The sequence below is a fragment of the Erythrolamprus reginae genome, chromosome 3 (genome assembly GCF_031021105.1).
Source record: "Erythrolamprus reginae isolate rEryReg1 chromosome 3, rEryReg1.hap1, whole genome shotgun sequence".
Classification (NCBI taxonomy): domain Eukaryota; kingdom Metazoa; phylum Chordata; class Lepidosauria; order Squamata; family Dipsadidae; genus Erythrolamprus; species Erythrolamprus reginae.
In genome coordinates this window covers 154,246,451-154,264,754 of record NC_091952.1, presented here as the reverse complement: position 1 = coordinate 154,264,754, position 18,304 = coordinate 154,246,451, and the positions used below count along the sequence as shown (strand labels likewise).

General features: G+C 38.9%; 1 protein-coding gene across 1 annotated transcript in view; it reads left to right on the top strand.

Annotated features, from left to right (window-relative positions):
- Window positions 1-18,304, top strand: part of GABBR2 (gamma-aminobutyric acid type B receptor subunit 2) — a 399,353-nt gene that overhangs the window by 109,520 nt on the left and 271,529 nt on the right. Inside the window, exon 4 of the mRNA XM_070747060.1 lies at window positions 14,202-14,303. Within this exon, the coding sequence (XP_070603161.1) occupies window positions 14,202-14,303 (102 nt within the window). The remainder of the gene's footprint in view (window positions 1-14,201; window positions 14,304-18,304) is intronic.

Genomic DNA, 18,304 nt, shown 5'->3' with positions numbered 1-18,304 from the left:
TAACTTCAATTTTGTTTTCTTGAAGCAAACATCTTTTACGCATGATAAGGGAAAAAAGGAATTTCTTCAGATTTTGGCAGATTTAACAAGTACTAAAAAAAAGATTGGTCATTGTTTATCTTTGGCACCCACCTTCCAGCAAACAAACTGATCATTGTACCACCTTAAAAACCTTACTAAAATACGCAGAGGTTGCTTTGCATATGCTACTTCCCCCTGGTGTTTTCGGTCAATACCACTTTCACTTCTGAAATAGTTCAGGAGAAGTAGTTTGCCACAAGGTGAATAACAAAATCAGTTTAACTGACATTGTGTATTTAAACTTACGTTACTATTTGTAATGTTGACACTATAACATAAGAAGAAAGCGCGCATTATAATAGTAATTTGTCAAATTTTGAAAAGTGCTAAATGCTCATATCCCACTAAATTCAGCTTATAATAGAAGTTGAGGATGATCTATAGCAGGGGTCTCCAACCTTGGGCGCTTTAAGCCTGGCAGACTTCAATTCCCAGGATTCCCCAGCCAGCTGATCTATAGCAGTCGTGGCGAACCTTTTTTTGCTCAAGGGTCAAAAGGACACATGTGAGACAGCTCATGCCCATGCCCATTATGCTTCCCCCTCCCATGCATGTACACACAACCCCCTTGTGCTGTGTGAAAGCTTCACTGAAGCCTCTGTACTTTCCTGAAGCCTGAGGTGGTGGTGGTGAAAAACCACCCAATGGCCCTACCAGAAGTTCATTTCACCATCACGGATCTATAGACTGATATTTAAAATTCATACTGTAAAGTAAGCTGCAAATATAGTAGGGCCTTTCTTTAATAATGACTCTTTGAAATTGATCAAGCTTCAAACTGTGATGAGAATAATGTAGCAATAACAAGCTTTCTGTACTTGAGTTGACTGTCGATCATTCTCACTAACTGTACTTCAACACAAATTGTAAAAGCAAGATTGATCCAAGTATAGTTCAGACTATTACCTTAACTGGCCACAGAGAAAGATGTGTTTTCATAATTTTTTTAAAAAGTACTTATCTTTTTATTTTTATTTCTCATTTTTAAATATTTACTTAAAATTATTTTCTCTGAGTTCATTAATGATACGGTAATTTAATAAAAATAAGCATTTAAGATGCAGTGGAAATTTTAATGCCTTTAGGGAGTTGTCTAGAATGCAGATAAAAATTACTTTTATACTCCTAAGTTCTCTTCAGGGAATCCTAAGAAATGTAGTTCTGTGGAAAAAGGAAAAGAACCTGAGGTCTTGGAGAATTTTGTCACCTTCACCAAACTATAGTGTGGTTTACACCTTGAAACCTTTATATTGTATATACAAATATACACAGTTCAATTCATTTCATTTATTCATTTGTCCAATACATAAATACATAGGAAGAAAATAGACATGTGATAATATAAAAGAGAGTGAAGGTGAACTTAGAGGAGAGGATATATGAAAGGAAGAGAATATATAAGATAGGTGAAAGAAATGAAAGACAATTGGACAGGGGACGAAAGGCACACCAGTGCACTTATAACGTTATCTATCTGGGATTTTCCACTTCTCTCTCTCTTCCCCCACCACACTCTCCTCTATCTTTCATCTGTCCCTACTATTAATGACCCACCTGCTAGCAATATTCTCAGTACATTTCATTCTCTCCCTCTACTCAATATCCCAGCATAGTATATCTCAGCAGCCCAATCCTCTTCAAAGTTTACTTCAGCTTTGGATCTCTTAACCTGCAGATCCCTATTCTTGCAGGCAATACTTTCCTTTCACTCTTCCCTCACCAATTCTTAGATTCCTAAATAATTTATTAATTTTTCCATTAAAAAAAACCAGTAACACAATAAGTACAGTAAGTAATTCTGCATTGTTACATTGCTGCATATTTTTCTTTTGAGCTTCATTGCATTTTTTACCCTTAGTCACACTATACTTAATCTTATTTTATTACAATAGTTAAAATACTTATACAATTCTATATACATATTTTTCCTTTCACTCTTAACTGCAATTGTCAGTGTCCTTAACTTTTTTCTATAAAACAACTTCTGATAAAATCACTAGAATAATGAAGTAGGTAATAGAGGTTGCCTGATACTAATGAAATAGGTCCTTAATGCTTTCTTATAAACAAAGGTTTATAATGTCTTCCTAAAGGTCAAGAATAACAGGGCTGAAAGCACCCATTGTATGTTCCATAATGTGGGGACAATTGCAAATAATTCCTGTCTTCTATTCAAACTTCATTCACAGTAGTGGGACCTTAAGCAGGTCTCAGATATTGAAAGGAGGAGTGAAGAGTATAGGGCAACATGTAACTCTGTGGTGAAATCCACAGTAGTTTTTTAAAAACTACTGGTTCTGTGGGTGTGGCTTGGTGGGCATAGCAGGGGAAGGATACTGCAAAATCTCCATTCCCACCCCACTCTGGGGCCAGCCAAAGGTGATATTTGCCAGTTCTCTGAACTACTCAAAATTTGTGCTACCAGTTCTCCAGAATCTGTTAGAACCTGCTGGATTTCACCCCTGATGTATCTGCCTTGCCTTACTCTTCCCTGTAAAATTACTCCAGAATCCTCTGGAATTCTCTGAATCATGCTTTGTCTGAAACCCTGGAAAAAACCCCACTTCCTAGCTTTTGTTAAAATGGTTGAGTACAGGGGTGTCAATCTGAAGGCCTATGGGCTGGATTTGGTCCGCAATGTGGTTAGATCTGGCCCATGGAGCCATCTGGGTCTACCCAATACAAACAGGAAAGGTCAGGCCGACGTAGCTTCAGCCCAGTCTACCCAATGCAAAGAGGAAAGATCTGGCTAGCATGGCTTTGGCCCGGTCTACCCAGTGCGAAGAGGGAAGATCAGGCCAAGATAGCTTTGGCTAGGTGTACATAGTATGAAGATGAAAGATTGGGCCAAAGTAGCTTTGGCTCATCCTACCCAATGCTAAAAGGAAACATGCCAGCAGTTTGGGGAGTGCTAGCAAGTTGGCCATACCCACCCAGTCAGCCATGTCCACACAGCCCTCCAAGGTCAACCAAAGCCCTGATGTAGCCCTCACCTTGATACCCTTGATTTAGTAGTATCTCTGGATTCTGACAGTTTGTTCTGTGTTCAAAATAAATAATTTTTCACTTCTGTCAATACTTGTCAGTGTAACTGGTGACTGCCATTTTCCTATTGCATAGGCTAGCTATTCCGTTTATGTTCTTATGCTGTTAGCTGTCTTATTTTCTTCTCCAAATCTTCAAAGGTTTTGCTATAAGCGAAACCTTTGAAGATTTGGAGAAGAAAGTAAGGCAGCTAAGGCAGCATTGCATATTCGCCTGGAAACTTATCTCAATCTATTGATCTATGAGCAAATGTTGCAAGTGAGGAAATGAGCCAAACTGTAGCACTCTAGACAATATAATTCAAATAGTACAGAAATGATAAACTGAAAGATATGGAATTACTATTGGGACTCCGTTGGCAAATTCCTGCTAAGAGAAAGACAGTGTAGAGGTGGGCATTATTATTGATTCACCACACATTTGGGAGGGCCCCACTACTACCTAGGGCTTTCTATTCTGCAGGAAGTTAAAAAAATAGGATTTAGTCTGATATTATAATTTATTAAATATAACATCTTCTTTGTTCTATATCACAATTCCTTTCTTTTCATAAAGCTGGAGATTGTTGTACAGGGGATTTATGATTGCTTAGAACTAAAGTTACAAAGTAGTAGTATTTGGGACATCATTTTCTTTTTTATTAGCTAAATAAAAAAACAATTTATAAAATTATAAAAGAAGATGGGGGAGATTTTAAAAAATTCAAACTATACAGGGCATGTCTGAGGTAGGCAGTGTTAGGGTCTTTGTTCAAGGACCTCTACTGGCAAGGTAAATTAGTAGGAAGTTTTGAACTCTGGCCTCCTGCGTCAAATGATGGTACTCTAACTACTAAGCTATAATTGCTGTTCAGCATATATTAATGAAAGGAAATAATAAAGTAGAGAAATTATACAAATTTAACATATTTTACTTTTCTGAATCCCTCTGGAATCTTTCTTTAGATTCTGGTAGAATGCCTTATTATAGCAGCAATATCTTTTGGCCTAGGAAGAAATACATCCTAAAAATAAACACCTGCTGCAGATAACCAGGTATTGGATTAGTTGGCGCTTTAACAGTGGAAGATTAAAGTGTCAAACTGAATTCTTTAAACTTTTATCAACCTGCACAGGTTTGGTAAAGAACTCCGCTCAACAACCTACTGTAATTGCTATAGTTAAAAAAACACTAGGATGGGGAGGGAAGCCCAAGAATTAGGCTATTGCCCCCTAGTCAAAATGGATTCCAGTAACAGAATATTACCAGAAGTGATCATGGGAGCTGTTTCTATGTGTATCATCCCAGATTATTGCACTAACCATTGTGGAATTGGTGATATTCTCATAGCCATCACTGTTGACTATGAGTATTGGGGAGCAGTCTCCAGTTCCTAAAGTTGCTGCCAGAATTCAATAGGATGCAAGAATGTGGAAATAATTTTCATTTTGTTCTCGTAATATATAAATTAAATGTAAAAGTCATCTTTAATTCTGCTGACTTTCTTCTGGAAATGCCCCCCCCCCCCCCAACTTTGACTAGCAAGATGCTCATAAGATTTCCTAGTCTGGATGACTAATTATAATTTTATATTTTGAAGGTTTCTTTATTACACAATTTCTGGGGTATGTCTTTGCCTGTGCTGTATGGTTGGAATTCCTTTTTAAAAACATTTTTAATTTTTACCTGTCGGCATCCCATCATTTTCATTTTGTAGGAACTCCTTCTTCCATTATGGACATTGCATTCAATATAACATTTCCTAGCCTAAAATGTAATTTTAGGCTAGGAAAAATGTAATTTTTTTCTGTCCTCTTGCAATTTACAGCATTCCTGTCTAACAGACAAGTGGTCAAAATAGGAAGTGCCATGTCTAATCCTGCTCCTGCCAACAGTGTGTCCCTCAAGGCAGTGTTTTAGGACCAACACTCTTCATATTCTACATAAACGATCTTTGTGACTACATCACAAGCAATTGTGTTCTATTTGCTGATGATGTTAAACTATTTAATACCACCAACAATGCTGGTTCAGCTTCAAAAGGACCTTGACTATGTAGCAGAATGGTCAAACAACTGGCAACTTCAAATCTCAACCAACAAATACTCTGTTTTACACATTGGCAAAAAGAATCTGAAAACAGAATACAAACTTGGAGGAAATTAACTTGTAGATGAACTTGTAGATCATTCCTCAACTATCATCCTGTCCCCAACCTTCCCTTTATAGGGAAGGTTTGTTTGTTTGTTTATTTATTTATTTATTTAGTTTGTTTGTTTGTTTGTTTGTTTTGTTTATTCATTCATTCATTCATTCATTCATTCATTCATTCATTCATTCATTTATTAGATTTGTATGCCGCCCCTCTCCGTAGACTCGGGGCGGCTCACAATACAATAAAAACAGTTCTTGACAAATCTAATAATTTACAATTTAAAATTTAAAATAGTTAAAAAAACCCCATTTTTAAGCAGACATACCTACAAACATACCATACATAAATTATATAGGCCCGGGGGAGATATCTCAGTTCCCCCATGCCTGACAACAAAGGTGGGTTTTAAGGAGTTTGCGAAAGGCAAGGAGGGTAGGGGCAGTTCTAATCTCTGTGGGGAGCTGGTTCCAGAGAGTCGGGGCCGCCACAGAAAAGGCTCTTCCCCTGGGGCCCGCCAACCGACATTGTTTAGTTGACGGGACCCAGAGAAGGCCCACTCTCTGGGACATAATCGGTCGCTGGGATTCGTGCAGCAGAAGGCGGTCTCGGAGATATTCTGGTCCAATGCCATGAAGGGCTTTATAGGTCATAACCAACACTTTGAATTGTGACCGGAAATTGATGGGCAACCAATGCAGACTGCGGAGTGTTGGTGTAACATGGGCATACCTGGGGAAGCCCATGACTGCTCTCGCGCATTCTGCACGATCTGAAGTTTCCGAACACTTTTCAAAGGTAGCCCCATGTAGAGAGCGTTACAGTAGTCGAACCTCGAGGTGATGAGGGCATGAGTGACTGTGAGCAGTGAGTCCTGGTCCAAATAGGGCCGCAACTGGTGCACCAGGCGGACCTGGGCAAACGCCCCCCGCGCCACAGCTGAAAGATGGCTCTCTAATGTGAGCTCTGGATTGAGGAGGATGCCCAAGTTGCGGACCCTCTCTGAGGGGGTCAATAATCCCCCCCAGGGTGATGGACGGACAGATGGAATTGTCCTTGGGAGGCAAAACCCACAGCCACTCCGTCTTATCCGGGTTGAGCTTGAGTCTGTTGACACCCATCCAGGCCCCAACAGCCTCTAGGCACCGGCACATCACTTCCACTGCTTCGTTGATTGGACATGGGGTGGAGATGTAAAGCTGGGTATCATCATGCCCTTGTTGAGAAGCTAGTCTTACTCCAGCTCTAATGGTCTTTGAATGAAGCTGATTATATAGGCCCTCGGCAGTCAGGATTCAGGCCCAGCTACAGCACTGAAACTGCTTTGGTCGCATTGACGGATGATCTCTTCGCGGGCCCGGGATAGGAGGCAATCCTCTGTCCTGGTGCTTCTTGTCCTCTCAGTGGCTTTCGATACCATCGACCATGGTATCCTTCTGCGCCGGCTGGAGGGGTTGGGGGTTCGAGGCATTGTTTTGTGATGGTTCACCTCCTGTCTCTCTGGTTGATCACAGTCAGTGTTGGCAGGTAGTCAGAGGTCAACTCCTAGATCCCTCCTTTGTGGACTTCCTCAGAGGTCAGTCCTCTTGCCCCTGCTGTTTAATATCTAGAGGAAACAGCTGGTTGAAGTCATCCAAGGGCAAGGGGTGAGTTACCATCAGTATGCTGATGATACTCAGCTATAAATTTCCATTCAGCGAAGCAGTGGAGGTAATGTACCGGTGTCTGGAGGCTGTCAGGGTCTGGATGGGCTTTAATAGGCTCAGACTCTACCCCGACAAGACGGAGTGGCTATGGGTTTTGCCTCCCAAGGACGACTCCATCTGTCCATCCATCACCCTGGTGGGGGAATTCTTACCCCACTCAGCGAGGGTCCACAACTTGGGCATCCTCCTCGATCCACAGCTGAGCTTAGAAGACAATCTCTCGGCTGTGGTGGGGGTGGCATTCGCACGGGTACACTTTGTGCACCAGTTGCGGCCCTATCTGGTTAGGGAGTCACTTCGCAATTACTTATGCCCTTATCACCTCGAAGTTTGATTACTGCAATACTCTCTACATGGAGCTGTCTTTGAAGAGTGTTCGGAGACTGCAAATTGTGTAAAATGCAGCTGTGCGAGCTATTGTGGGGCTCCGTGAGCTGCACTGGTTGCCAATTGGTCTCCAGGCACAATTCAAAGTGCTGGTGATGACCTATAAAGCCCTACATGGCTTAGGACCATATTACCTGTGGGAACGTCTTCTGCCTCATGTATCCCAGCGGCCAGTTAGGTCCCACAGATTTGGCCTTCTTTTATCTCCGAAGACTACGCCCCAAGTCTTCGGAGAGGGGCGGCATACAAATACAAATAATAAATAAATAAATAAATAAATCTCTTAGTTGATAGGTATAGCCAGGAAATGGAAAGCCCATTTTGAGGTTTGTCAGGGTTTGGTTGGCTCAGTGCTTACCAACCTGACTATGAATGTATGAAATTGGTTGACTTCCAGAGTCAGTCCTTAACCTTCACAAGTAATCTCCAGGACATTCTGAATCTAGCAACCTTATTCTTGATGTGCTGGAAAAGAGTGGGGAAAATGCTAGAGTTTGTATGCTCTGGCACTATAAAATGAGGACAAAAAGAAAGGTATGATAGATGCTCTGATCCAGCCAAACATGGGAAAAGGATAGGAACTGCCTGATTTTTCTTCTGAAGGAACCTGTGATGCAGAAATTATAGGGTGAGTCACTGCATATTTGGGGGAGACTGCTAATTTCTTTATAAAATTCAAAACTGAAACAAGCCACAGCAGGCAGTCTAGTCTCAGTTTCATTCCTGTGAACCTGGTTATGAGCTAAGAAGTTTTCATTCATTGATCCTAGCATTTATTTTCTTTATAGTACTGAATTGTAAGAAATGCTTATCTCTTAAAAAAAAGAGCAAAACTTTGGATCTCTTTGCCCCCTCATCTTCTCCAATTTCTTTTATATTCCTTTCATTTTGAGTTCTCTGTTTTTGTTCTTTTTTAGTTTTCTTGTTTTCCTTTCTTGTTTTTTTCATTCTTTTTCCTGTTTCTTTCTTCTAGTTATATCTTTGTTTCCTCATTAATGCTTGTTTCTCTCTTATACACAAAGATACTGGGGAGAATTTCATTAGTAATATGATAAAACATTAGAACTAGATGGATAAGGAGAGTCTACGGAGAGGGGCGGCATACAAATCAAATTAAAAAAAACAATACACAATAAACAAACAAACAAACAAACAAACAAACAGTTCTTGAACTTATGAGTACAATTAAGCCCAACATTTCTGTTGTTAAGTGAGACATTTGTTAAGGGAATTTTGCCCTATTTTATAATCTTGTTTTAATCAATGGACTTTGCTTGTCAGAAGGTTGCAAAAGCGATTGTAATGATACCAGGACACTGCAACCATCATAAGTATGAACCAGTTGCCAAGTGTCCAAATTTGGATCACATGACTTCAGGGGCATCACAATGGTTGTAAATGTGAAAAATAGTCATAAGTGACCCATTTCAATACCACTGTAACTTTGAATGGCACTAAACGAGGACTGCCCATACTTCAGCTTTCTGTTATCAATAAGTGAAATAATTTATCATAATTTAGTACATGATGTATACTATGTGAACTATAATTTTATATTAGTTTTAATGTATTGTCTTCCTAAATTTAGAATTTGTAGTAGGTTCATTTTATTTTAATTGTCTTAAGTGCTTATAGTGAGAGAATCAAATAAGTGCAACTTCTAAATTTGTATATGATCATGCAAAGTTACATTATAAGTTATTGATTGCTACTTAATTGTGGCATTTTATGTTCTGAACCTAATTATTTCTAGATTTATTTTACAGAGGGTTTTTTTAAAAAAATATCAAGATGACAATCCCAGTGGTACAGTTGAAGCTCAACACATTTTAGCACAGAACATGAAACTTTGTTCACACTGTCTTGACCATTATATTGATTTTTTGTACAAAATCCTTTGGGTACTTTTTCTAAAATGTGGCTGCCATATTCGGGGCAGTACATCACGCAAAGCATGCCCTTGATAATGTTCCCAAAATATGGAGGATATTATTTGGATTAGCCTCCTAGAAAGATAAGTTACATCACGTGAGAAGCTTACTATGAGTTCTGATGAAGTGGGGACTACTGGTTTATATATGAGAGCTACTCACTACTCATATTAGCAAATGCCCTTCAGTAAAGTCATTAACAAAAAGGATGAAAAATATTCCAAAAGAGTAAAATATTGAAGTAATGCCAAGAATTAAAAGAAGACTTTAATAACATATGCCAATATATAAATCCTAAATCTTTACATTTAAATCTTATATAGATGAATGCAGTAAAGGAGCTTTAAGACAATAAATGGTTACATTTCTGCAAATTCCTTTCTTTATTTTTTGTGACAAGAGTATGCATATATGTCCACACATGAATTATTTTTATCTTTTCTTTTGTTTGATTGACTTGTGTCATTAGGAAGATACGCAATGATACTGAGGGCAGTATCCCTTGTGACAGGGTCTTCACCCCTAACAGCTTTGAAAGCATGTTTTCCTCCTGGTAAATTTCATTTAATGGGGCATGTAGAAGCAATAGGTTGTAAACAGGCATGCCCAGAGACATTTCAGTTCTGGCTAATGCAACCAAGATAATATATGAGTAGTTATCTTTCCTGACCCAACTAGAAAGGCCCGATGAGTTGTTTTTTCCCCCTAAAACGTATCTTGTCAAATTTCCTGTCACATTTATGGGGTCATGTTACGAGCTGTGTTAACTTCTCCTATTTTGATGTTTTAGGAATAAATAATGAAATCAAATTCAGTGGCATGAAGCAAAAATGATTTTATAAGACTGTAGGGAAAAAAATGCAGAACATAACTATGAAAAGATTAATGAATAAAAAACTGAAAAAGCAGTTATCCCCCCACCCCCCATCTGAGATATCTCTTCATATATGTTAAATTGCATTTTCATTATTGTATCCTATTATTGGGTCTTTTATTCTTGTAAGCCGCCCTGAGTCCACTTGGAGAAGGGTGGCCTATAAATTTAATTTTTAAAAAATCTCTCCCATTCTAAAATACTTCTTAAATTACAATTCTACACATAAATATATCACGATAACTGAATATCTTTGCTACATCTTTGTTGCTTTGCTACCAAGTGTTAGTCCATAGAGCAAGGGTGTCAAACTTCATTCCATTGAGGGCTGCATCAGTGTTGTGTTTAGCCTTGGGGAGGGGGGGGGTATGGACAGGATGGGCATGGCCAGCTGGACATTCCTTGTGTTGGAGGTGCCCACAGACGCCTGAGCATTCTGTCAGCGAAAACAGACTTCTGAGCTCTATTTTCGGCTGCAGTGGTCTCCTGCAACTCTCTGTCTGCGAAAACGGAGCTTAGGAAGGCCACACACAGCTCTACGGGGCTCCTTTTTTGCTGGCAGAGGCACTGCAGGCTAGTCCTTCACTATTTCCAGGGCAGCCCTGTGGGTCACATTTAACTACCCCACAGGCCAGATCTGGCCGTCAGGCCTTGAGTTTGACACCCCTGCCATAGAGTTTTCTCTATTACTAATTGATCCCAAAAGGCAGAAGCTATCCACTTGATACGCACACCTGAGTTCCATTGGGATTGGGCGGCATGGAAGTCAGATAGATAGATAGATAGATAGATAGATAGATGGATGGATGGATGGATGGATGGATGGATGGATGGATGGATGGATGGATGGATGAGGGTTCCTATCAGAATCGTAATGCACTGGTAGCAAAGGTTGAGCTATGCACGTAACTTTGGGTGTCTTGCATGTGCATGTGTGCATCCCAGCTTCTTTGCTTCTTTGCATGCACAGGAAGCAAAATCTTGTAAGGGGGCATGTGCGAGAGAGAGATTTGGCAATTTCTTTTGTTTCCACGCATGCGCAGAAGCAAAAAATTGCCGAAAGCTCATGCGTGCATCCCCTCATGATATTTTGTTTCCTGTGCATTCGCAGAAGCAAAAACATGCTGGGATGCATGTGCACACATGCAAGACACCCAAAGCTGCACATGCAGCACACCGGTAGCAACAGTAAGAGCTATCCTCCCCTGATAAGTACAGTATAGGACTATCTGTCTTTGGTTATGTTAGGTCATTCCATATTTTATTTTATTTTATTTTTAAAATTTAATTTAATTTAATTTAATTTAACTTAATTCTTATTAATTACAATTGAGGCTTGGTTCTAGTTTTGTTTATTATAATTTATTTTTTTCTGAACTTTCACAAAATAACAAATTGCTTTTACATTGTCAAGCAGACATACATGAATCATTTTATAATAAAGCTGAATCTAATATACTTTGTTTTTTAAATATATGAGTTAATTAACAGGTTTCTGTTGAAAATTAAATGCAATACAATTTAAAATATTGATGGGAGTTTTTGAATGCATTAATGCAGAAAAAATGTGTGAAAATTATACATCATATATTCAGTGATAATATTCAGCATTGCATTTATTTGTTTCCAGTTTATAGTTTGTGTTTTAATGCAGAATTGATCTGGGATTTACAGACTGCAGTGATGCATTACAGTTATAGTGTTCCCTCGATTTTTGCAGGTTCGAACTTCACAAAACGTCTATACCACAGTTTTTCAAAAATATTAATTAAAAAATACTTCACAGTTTTCCCCCCTATACCACGGTTTTTCCCACCTGATGATGTCATATGTCATCGCCAAACTTTCGTCTGCCTTTAAAAAACATTTGTTTTAATAAACTTTAATAAATAAACATGGTGAGTAATAATCTAAATGGTTGCTAAGGGAATGGGAAATTGTAATTTAGGGGTTTAAAGTGTTAAGGGAAGGCTTGGAATACTGTTCATAGCCAAAAATAGTGTATTTACTTCCGCATCTCTACTTCGCGGAAATTCATGGGCGGTCTCAGAATGCATCCCCCGCGAAAACCGAGGGAACACTGTATATGGAATAACTTTCTACAGTTTACAATTATTTGTTTGCACAACAGTAGTTAAATAATGGATATTTCTTCTGCAGGTACTTCTAATGATAATTGGGAATGGAATTTCTGTTGCTAAATGATTTGGCCCCATTTTTTTTTAGTCTTTACCTCAGCCTCTATATCAACTGTATCTGGACTGCTAGTTCCCTCCAACAGTAAAGTTTAGTATCTGCTGTTTAGTAAGATCTTTTTGCAGTACCTATTTTAACCTCTCAAGATTGTTGGAAGCGGAGAGGGGGATAGTTTTACTTACAAGTCTCTTGCCAGCAAAGTACTTCTCAATTTTAGGTTGTTTTGCATTCTTCTCTGGCGGGAGAGATCCTGGATTGGTTCCATGGCACTTCTTTCTTTTCCCCATGGCTTAATAGTCCACAACAACCAAAACTTTGTCTGTCTTCAAGAAGTATTATTTAAATAAAAAGTATCCAGTAGGGGTTCTAAATTTTTTTTTAAAAAAACTTAAAATAAAATAATGTAGTAAATAGAAACTAGAACCAAGAGGAAGTGCTGCAAACACGCTTCACCTGGTATAGATTTTTAAAAGATGAAAAATGAGTTAAAAATATAAAATATTTTGTTAAAATGTTAAAAATTAAAATAAAAAAAATAAAAATAAAAATGAGTTAAAAAGAAAAAAATATATTTACTTTTGGAGGAGCTCTTTACAGCCAGTGCTGCCTGTCTGCCATCTTAGATCCGCCTCGGTCCATAGCATGAAGTGATGCCAAGCGATGCTGTGGTTTGGGATATGAAGTTTCCAAATTCAAAATTGGAATAGGATAGAGAGACAGAGTCTTTCTTCCTGAAAAGACCCAAATGATTTGGCAATAATGCACAATGTCATGTAATTGGATCACACAGCAACAATAACCCCGGCATTCCCTATTGCTTTTGTTAACAAATGCCACTGGTCATTAGGTGAGGACCAACACTGATCTAAATGATTCGCAACTTGATCCCTCCCAAGCTTCAGCCTCTGTAAAGCAAGGGACTGCCTCCACTTCAACTCCTCCCCCCGCATCTGACTCTCTGGTGTCAAATGGCAGGCAGTTGAGACTGTTGAAAACCCCGGGTCTCTATATCAGCCTCAAAGCAGTGTTCCCTCTAAATTTTTTTTGGGGGGGGGGGCGGAAAAGTATAGTGTCTGAGCGGCAGTCCCTTTGGGACTGGGCGGCACAGAAATAATAAACAAACAAACAAACAAACAAACAAACAAATAAAAAACCCACCCTGTTTTGCCTCAGAGAATTTCAAAATAAAATACTGTACTGTGTGTCTATAACAGTGAGCTCATAATAGGACAACTCTATCAATATCAAAATGCCACTTAAATAGTTGAGCTAGTTTCAAACTAGATTTTGATTTTCTTTCTCTCTTTCTTACTCCCATTCTTTTTCTTTCTCTTTTCCTTCCTCTCTTCCTCTCTTCCTCTCTTCCTCTCTCTCTCCTTCCCTCTCACTCTTTCCCTCTCGGCTTCTGGGCAGGTTTGGAAAACTCTGAGTTGATAATGATTTTTAAGTGAGCGATTGCTCACTGCTCAGCTTAGAGGGAACTATGCCTCAAAGTGCAGAAATTGAGGTAGGAGGTAGGCAGTTGGGGTGAATTCAAGGGCTCATTCATCTGTTATGTGGACCTGCTGTGAAATGCCCAAATGTTAATCACATGACTACAGGGGTGCTGCAACAGCTGTAACTTTGGGAACCAGGTAAGCACCACTGCGACTTATAACAGTCACAGAATGAATAGTTGTAACTTGAGAACTATCTATACTTATGTCCTGCTTCATTTTATTTGATATAAAATGCCTATATTAAATGTTAACTTAGGGTGTGTTTGTAAAATATTAACATACAAGACAGTAAAACGCTCTATGTAAAAAAACCCTATACATTTATTTTGTTGTTTTTCCATTCTACAATAGGTACGGAATGACCTAACTGGAGTTCTATATGGTGAAGATATTGAAATATCAGATACAGAGAGTTTTTCTAATGATCCTTGTACAAGTGTCAAAAAGCTTAAGGTAGGTGCAACTAGTTTGCTAAGTTAAAAAACTAATTGCGCAGCAAAATAAAACTTTCTTTTAGGTTTTTGTATTTATAATAGTTGCTATTATAGTCATAAAATAATTATATTTGATATTAAATTCTGCAATAACATAGAAATGTAATTAGTTGTAAAGTTGTAAAATGCAAAAAGTTATAACCAGGTTGCCAGCAGAATTATATGCAATGTGACCAACAATGCTACACATTTTACAATTTTAATTTCTTTTTTCTTTTAAAAATTGCAAAATTATATCAGGGACCAAATTTTGTTGAAGTATAAGGGTGGTAATGATGACAGTCATGTTGCAGAATATCTGGAACACACTTTCAGACCCATCAATCACCAACATAACCAAGCACAAACAGGTTAAATAAGTTTAAGCTGCCTGTTTATTATATTTATTTATTTATTCGATTTTTATGCCACCCTTCTCCTTAGACTCAGGGCAGCTTACAACATGTTAGCAATAGCACTTTTTAACAGAGCTAGCATATTGCCCCCACAATCCAGGTCCTCATTTTACCCACTTCAGAAGGGAGGAAGGCTGAGTCAACCTTGAGCCGGTGATGAGATTTGAACTGTTGACCTACAGATCTACAGTCAACTTCAGTGACCTGCAGTACAGCACTCTACCTGCTGTGCCACCCCAGCTCTCTCTCTCAGTGTATTGGCGTTCATATTTTTCAATCCGTTTGCACTGTCCATGTTTTTGTTGTCTTCATTTTTACAATAATGAATGTCATATGCTGTCTAGATGTTAAAGAGATAGTTTGCAATATTCATTTTTAACACATTCGGCCTTAAGGATTGACCAGAAGTAAGAGATAAAGACTCCCTAGTGGGAAGCAGAAATTATTCCAGATGACTGATACTTTATCTTTCAGTACACTTACCTGAAGAAAGAAATAGGGCATACAAATCAAAACTCTTAAGGCTATTTATAACTTTTTTATTTGGGGGGGCTTCTCTGCAAAGCATAGATATCAATCTGTTTTGTAATTTGTATATTATTGGAAAAATTCGAGATGTACAAATCTCAGTGACCAAATGCACTTTTCCTGTTTTAAGGTAATATTTTTCTGCCATTTTAATTTGCTCAGATAAATGTGATAACTTTTGATATTGGTTTTCAAATTGTAAATTAACCTTAGATGGGAGTGTATCTCATCTCCTTTTTTAATTTGAAGCTTTCAGAACATGGAGCCAGACATATTCAGATGCGGTATTTTTGTCTGCATCTTTCTCTGTATTTTCTGTGGATTTTTTTTCAGGCTGTCATCAGAGAATGTAACAAATAGTACTACCTCTAACCTCTGTCCCCTGCCCCTCACAAAACCTTATATTTGTTCATTATTATAACATGAATACTAACATTCCTATCTTTTAAAACATAGAAGAAGTGATGCTGTTCATGCCGATAAATAAAATAGCATTCCCAATTGATATTTCTTTAACAATTTGGAACATTTCCCCCTTTTAAAATCTTTGTTTCTAAATTTTAAGGATAAAATTGACAGTATTAGAAGGTGCCCAGAATCTAGCCTAACCGATTTCAGGACACTTTTAAGAACAGGAAACTGCTGCAATTAGAAATTCAGGAAACAGATTGAATAGATTTTTCTTCCTATAATGAACTCCCACTCCATTTTCAGGAACTTTATAGAGCAATCAAACTATCTAATCAAGCTAGTATTGCTGAACCTGGATTAGTACTAAAAATAAATTAGAGTAACAATGAATAGGAAATTGTACCTATTGGTCCACATAAAGAATTGCAAACTGATTATTTAGAGAGAATAACTGAAATACCTAAAGTGTTTTATTTTTAGTATGAATTCACTAAAAAGGAATCAGAATAACTCTGAGGATAGTACTATAATCCTAAACATATTACTTAGAAGCAACTCTTGTTTCTGAAGACAGCCTAGAGCAGGGTTCCTCAAAACTCAGTGTCATCCCTCTAGGAGTCAATATTATAGTTGCTCACACAGTCAGCCATTGGATAGGCAGATAATATTATATAATAATATTGAAGGTAGTGTTGCAGAATGTAAACTCTTTCAGATAAAGCTATCTTTTGCAATTTATTTATTTATTTATTTGTTTGTTTGTTTGTTTGTTTGTTGGATTTATATGCCACCCCTCTCCGAAAACTCGGGGCGGCTAACAGCAATCATAAATAGTGTACAATAATAATCCAATACTAAAAGCGAATTAAAAACCCCTTAATATAAAAAACCAAACATACATGCAAACATACCATGCATACAATTGTAAAGGCCTCGGGGGAGAAGGAATCTTAATTCCCCCATGCCTGGCGGCAGAGGTGTGTTTTAAGTAGCTTACAAAAGGCAAGGAGGGTGGGGGCAATTCTAATCTCTGGGGGGAGTTGGTTCCAGAGGGCCGGGGCCGCCACAGAGAAGGCTCTTCCCCTGGGTCCCGCCAAGCGGCATTGTTTAGTTGACGGGACCCGGAGAAGACCCACTCTGTGGGACCTAACTGGTCGCTGGGATTCGTGCGGCAGAAGGCGGTCCCTGAGGTAATCTGGTCCGGTGCCATGTAGGGCTTTATAGGTCATAACCAACACTTTGAATTGTGACCGGAAACTGATCGGCAACCAATGCAGACTGCGGAGTGTTGGTGTGACATGGGCATATTTAGGGAAGCCCATGATTGCTCTCGCAAATTAATAGAGGGTGGTTTTGTCAATGCCAGTAGTTTTCAAGTGATATTCCAGATGTTTGGGGAATACACCCAGGGATTGCATCTGTTCTCAGTCTCAATCAATCAGTAAATGAGGACTATCTGTATAGGATTAATTTTATCTGTGGGAGTTCTGGCAGAGAGAATCATATAATCTTGTAAATTCTCAATTCCAACTTGGAGTGTGACTTGAAGTGTTAATGTTTTTAATGAGAACCAAATCTCTATTATATTCAGAAATATAGAGGTAATCCTCAGTTCACAGCTACAATTTAGCCTGATAAATCCTGGTCATTGAATAAAGTAGTCATTAAGCAAGATATCATGTGGCTGCCATATTACTGTTTCATTCAATGATTGCAATCTTGGCATTCTTGGTTGCGGTCATTATGTAATTGTGCGGGTTGTTAAGTTCATGGTTTCTCGGGCAAGGAGTGCAGCGTTCTGGGGAGGGGACTATGGATGCCTTCACAGAGGAGCTCAAAATTCTCCTTGCCAAAATCCAAACAGGAAGAAACACTCATGTGTGGCTATATTAGTTCTCCCAAGTTGTCCCTCGCTTATCTGAGAAACCCTGCACTGCTTACTTTATCATGCTGCCTCTCCAACCTCTGCTTGGATTTTAGCTCCCTTTAGGGGCTGCTGAAAAAGCTGCCTGCTGAAGGATGATGTCTCTCTTCCATGAGTGAAAGGGAATGTCTTTGGTGGGGTACAGCAGAGGTCTCCAACCTTGGCCCTTTAAGACTTATGGACTTCAACTCCCAGAGTTCCTCAACCAGCAAAGCTTGTGGACTTCAACTCCCAGAGTTCTTCAGCCAGCTTTGCTGGCTGAGGAACTCTGGGATTTGAAGTCCACAAGTCTTAAAGGGGCCAAGGTTGGAGACCTCTGGAGTACAGGAACTGAGCTCCATTTCTGCACCCCACCAAAAGAGTTCAGCTCTCCTCTGTATATGGAAGAGAACTCATTTGGTCAAGTGCAAAAACAAAGACCAAAGCAGCAGATATGTATTTTAGCCAGACCCCAGATATGAGAGGGAGACCTATGAGCAGGTGGCTTGCTGTCTTCCTTGCCAGCTTTCCCATTGTCTGGCAAATCTAGCACAGAACATTGCTAATGGTGATCACATAATCACAGGGTGCTTGGCAACTGATTATGTGAACAGTTGCCAAGCACCCAGATCATGATCACTTCACCAAGTGGGGATGGGGAAGGGCATGGCAGGGCATTATTTTAAGGTGGCCAGAAGTGCTTTAAAGGCTCTAAAGTCCCCC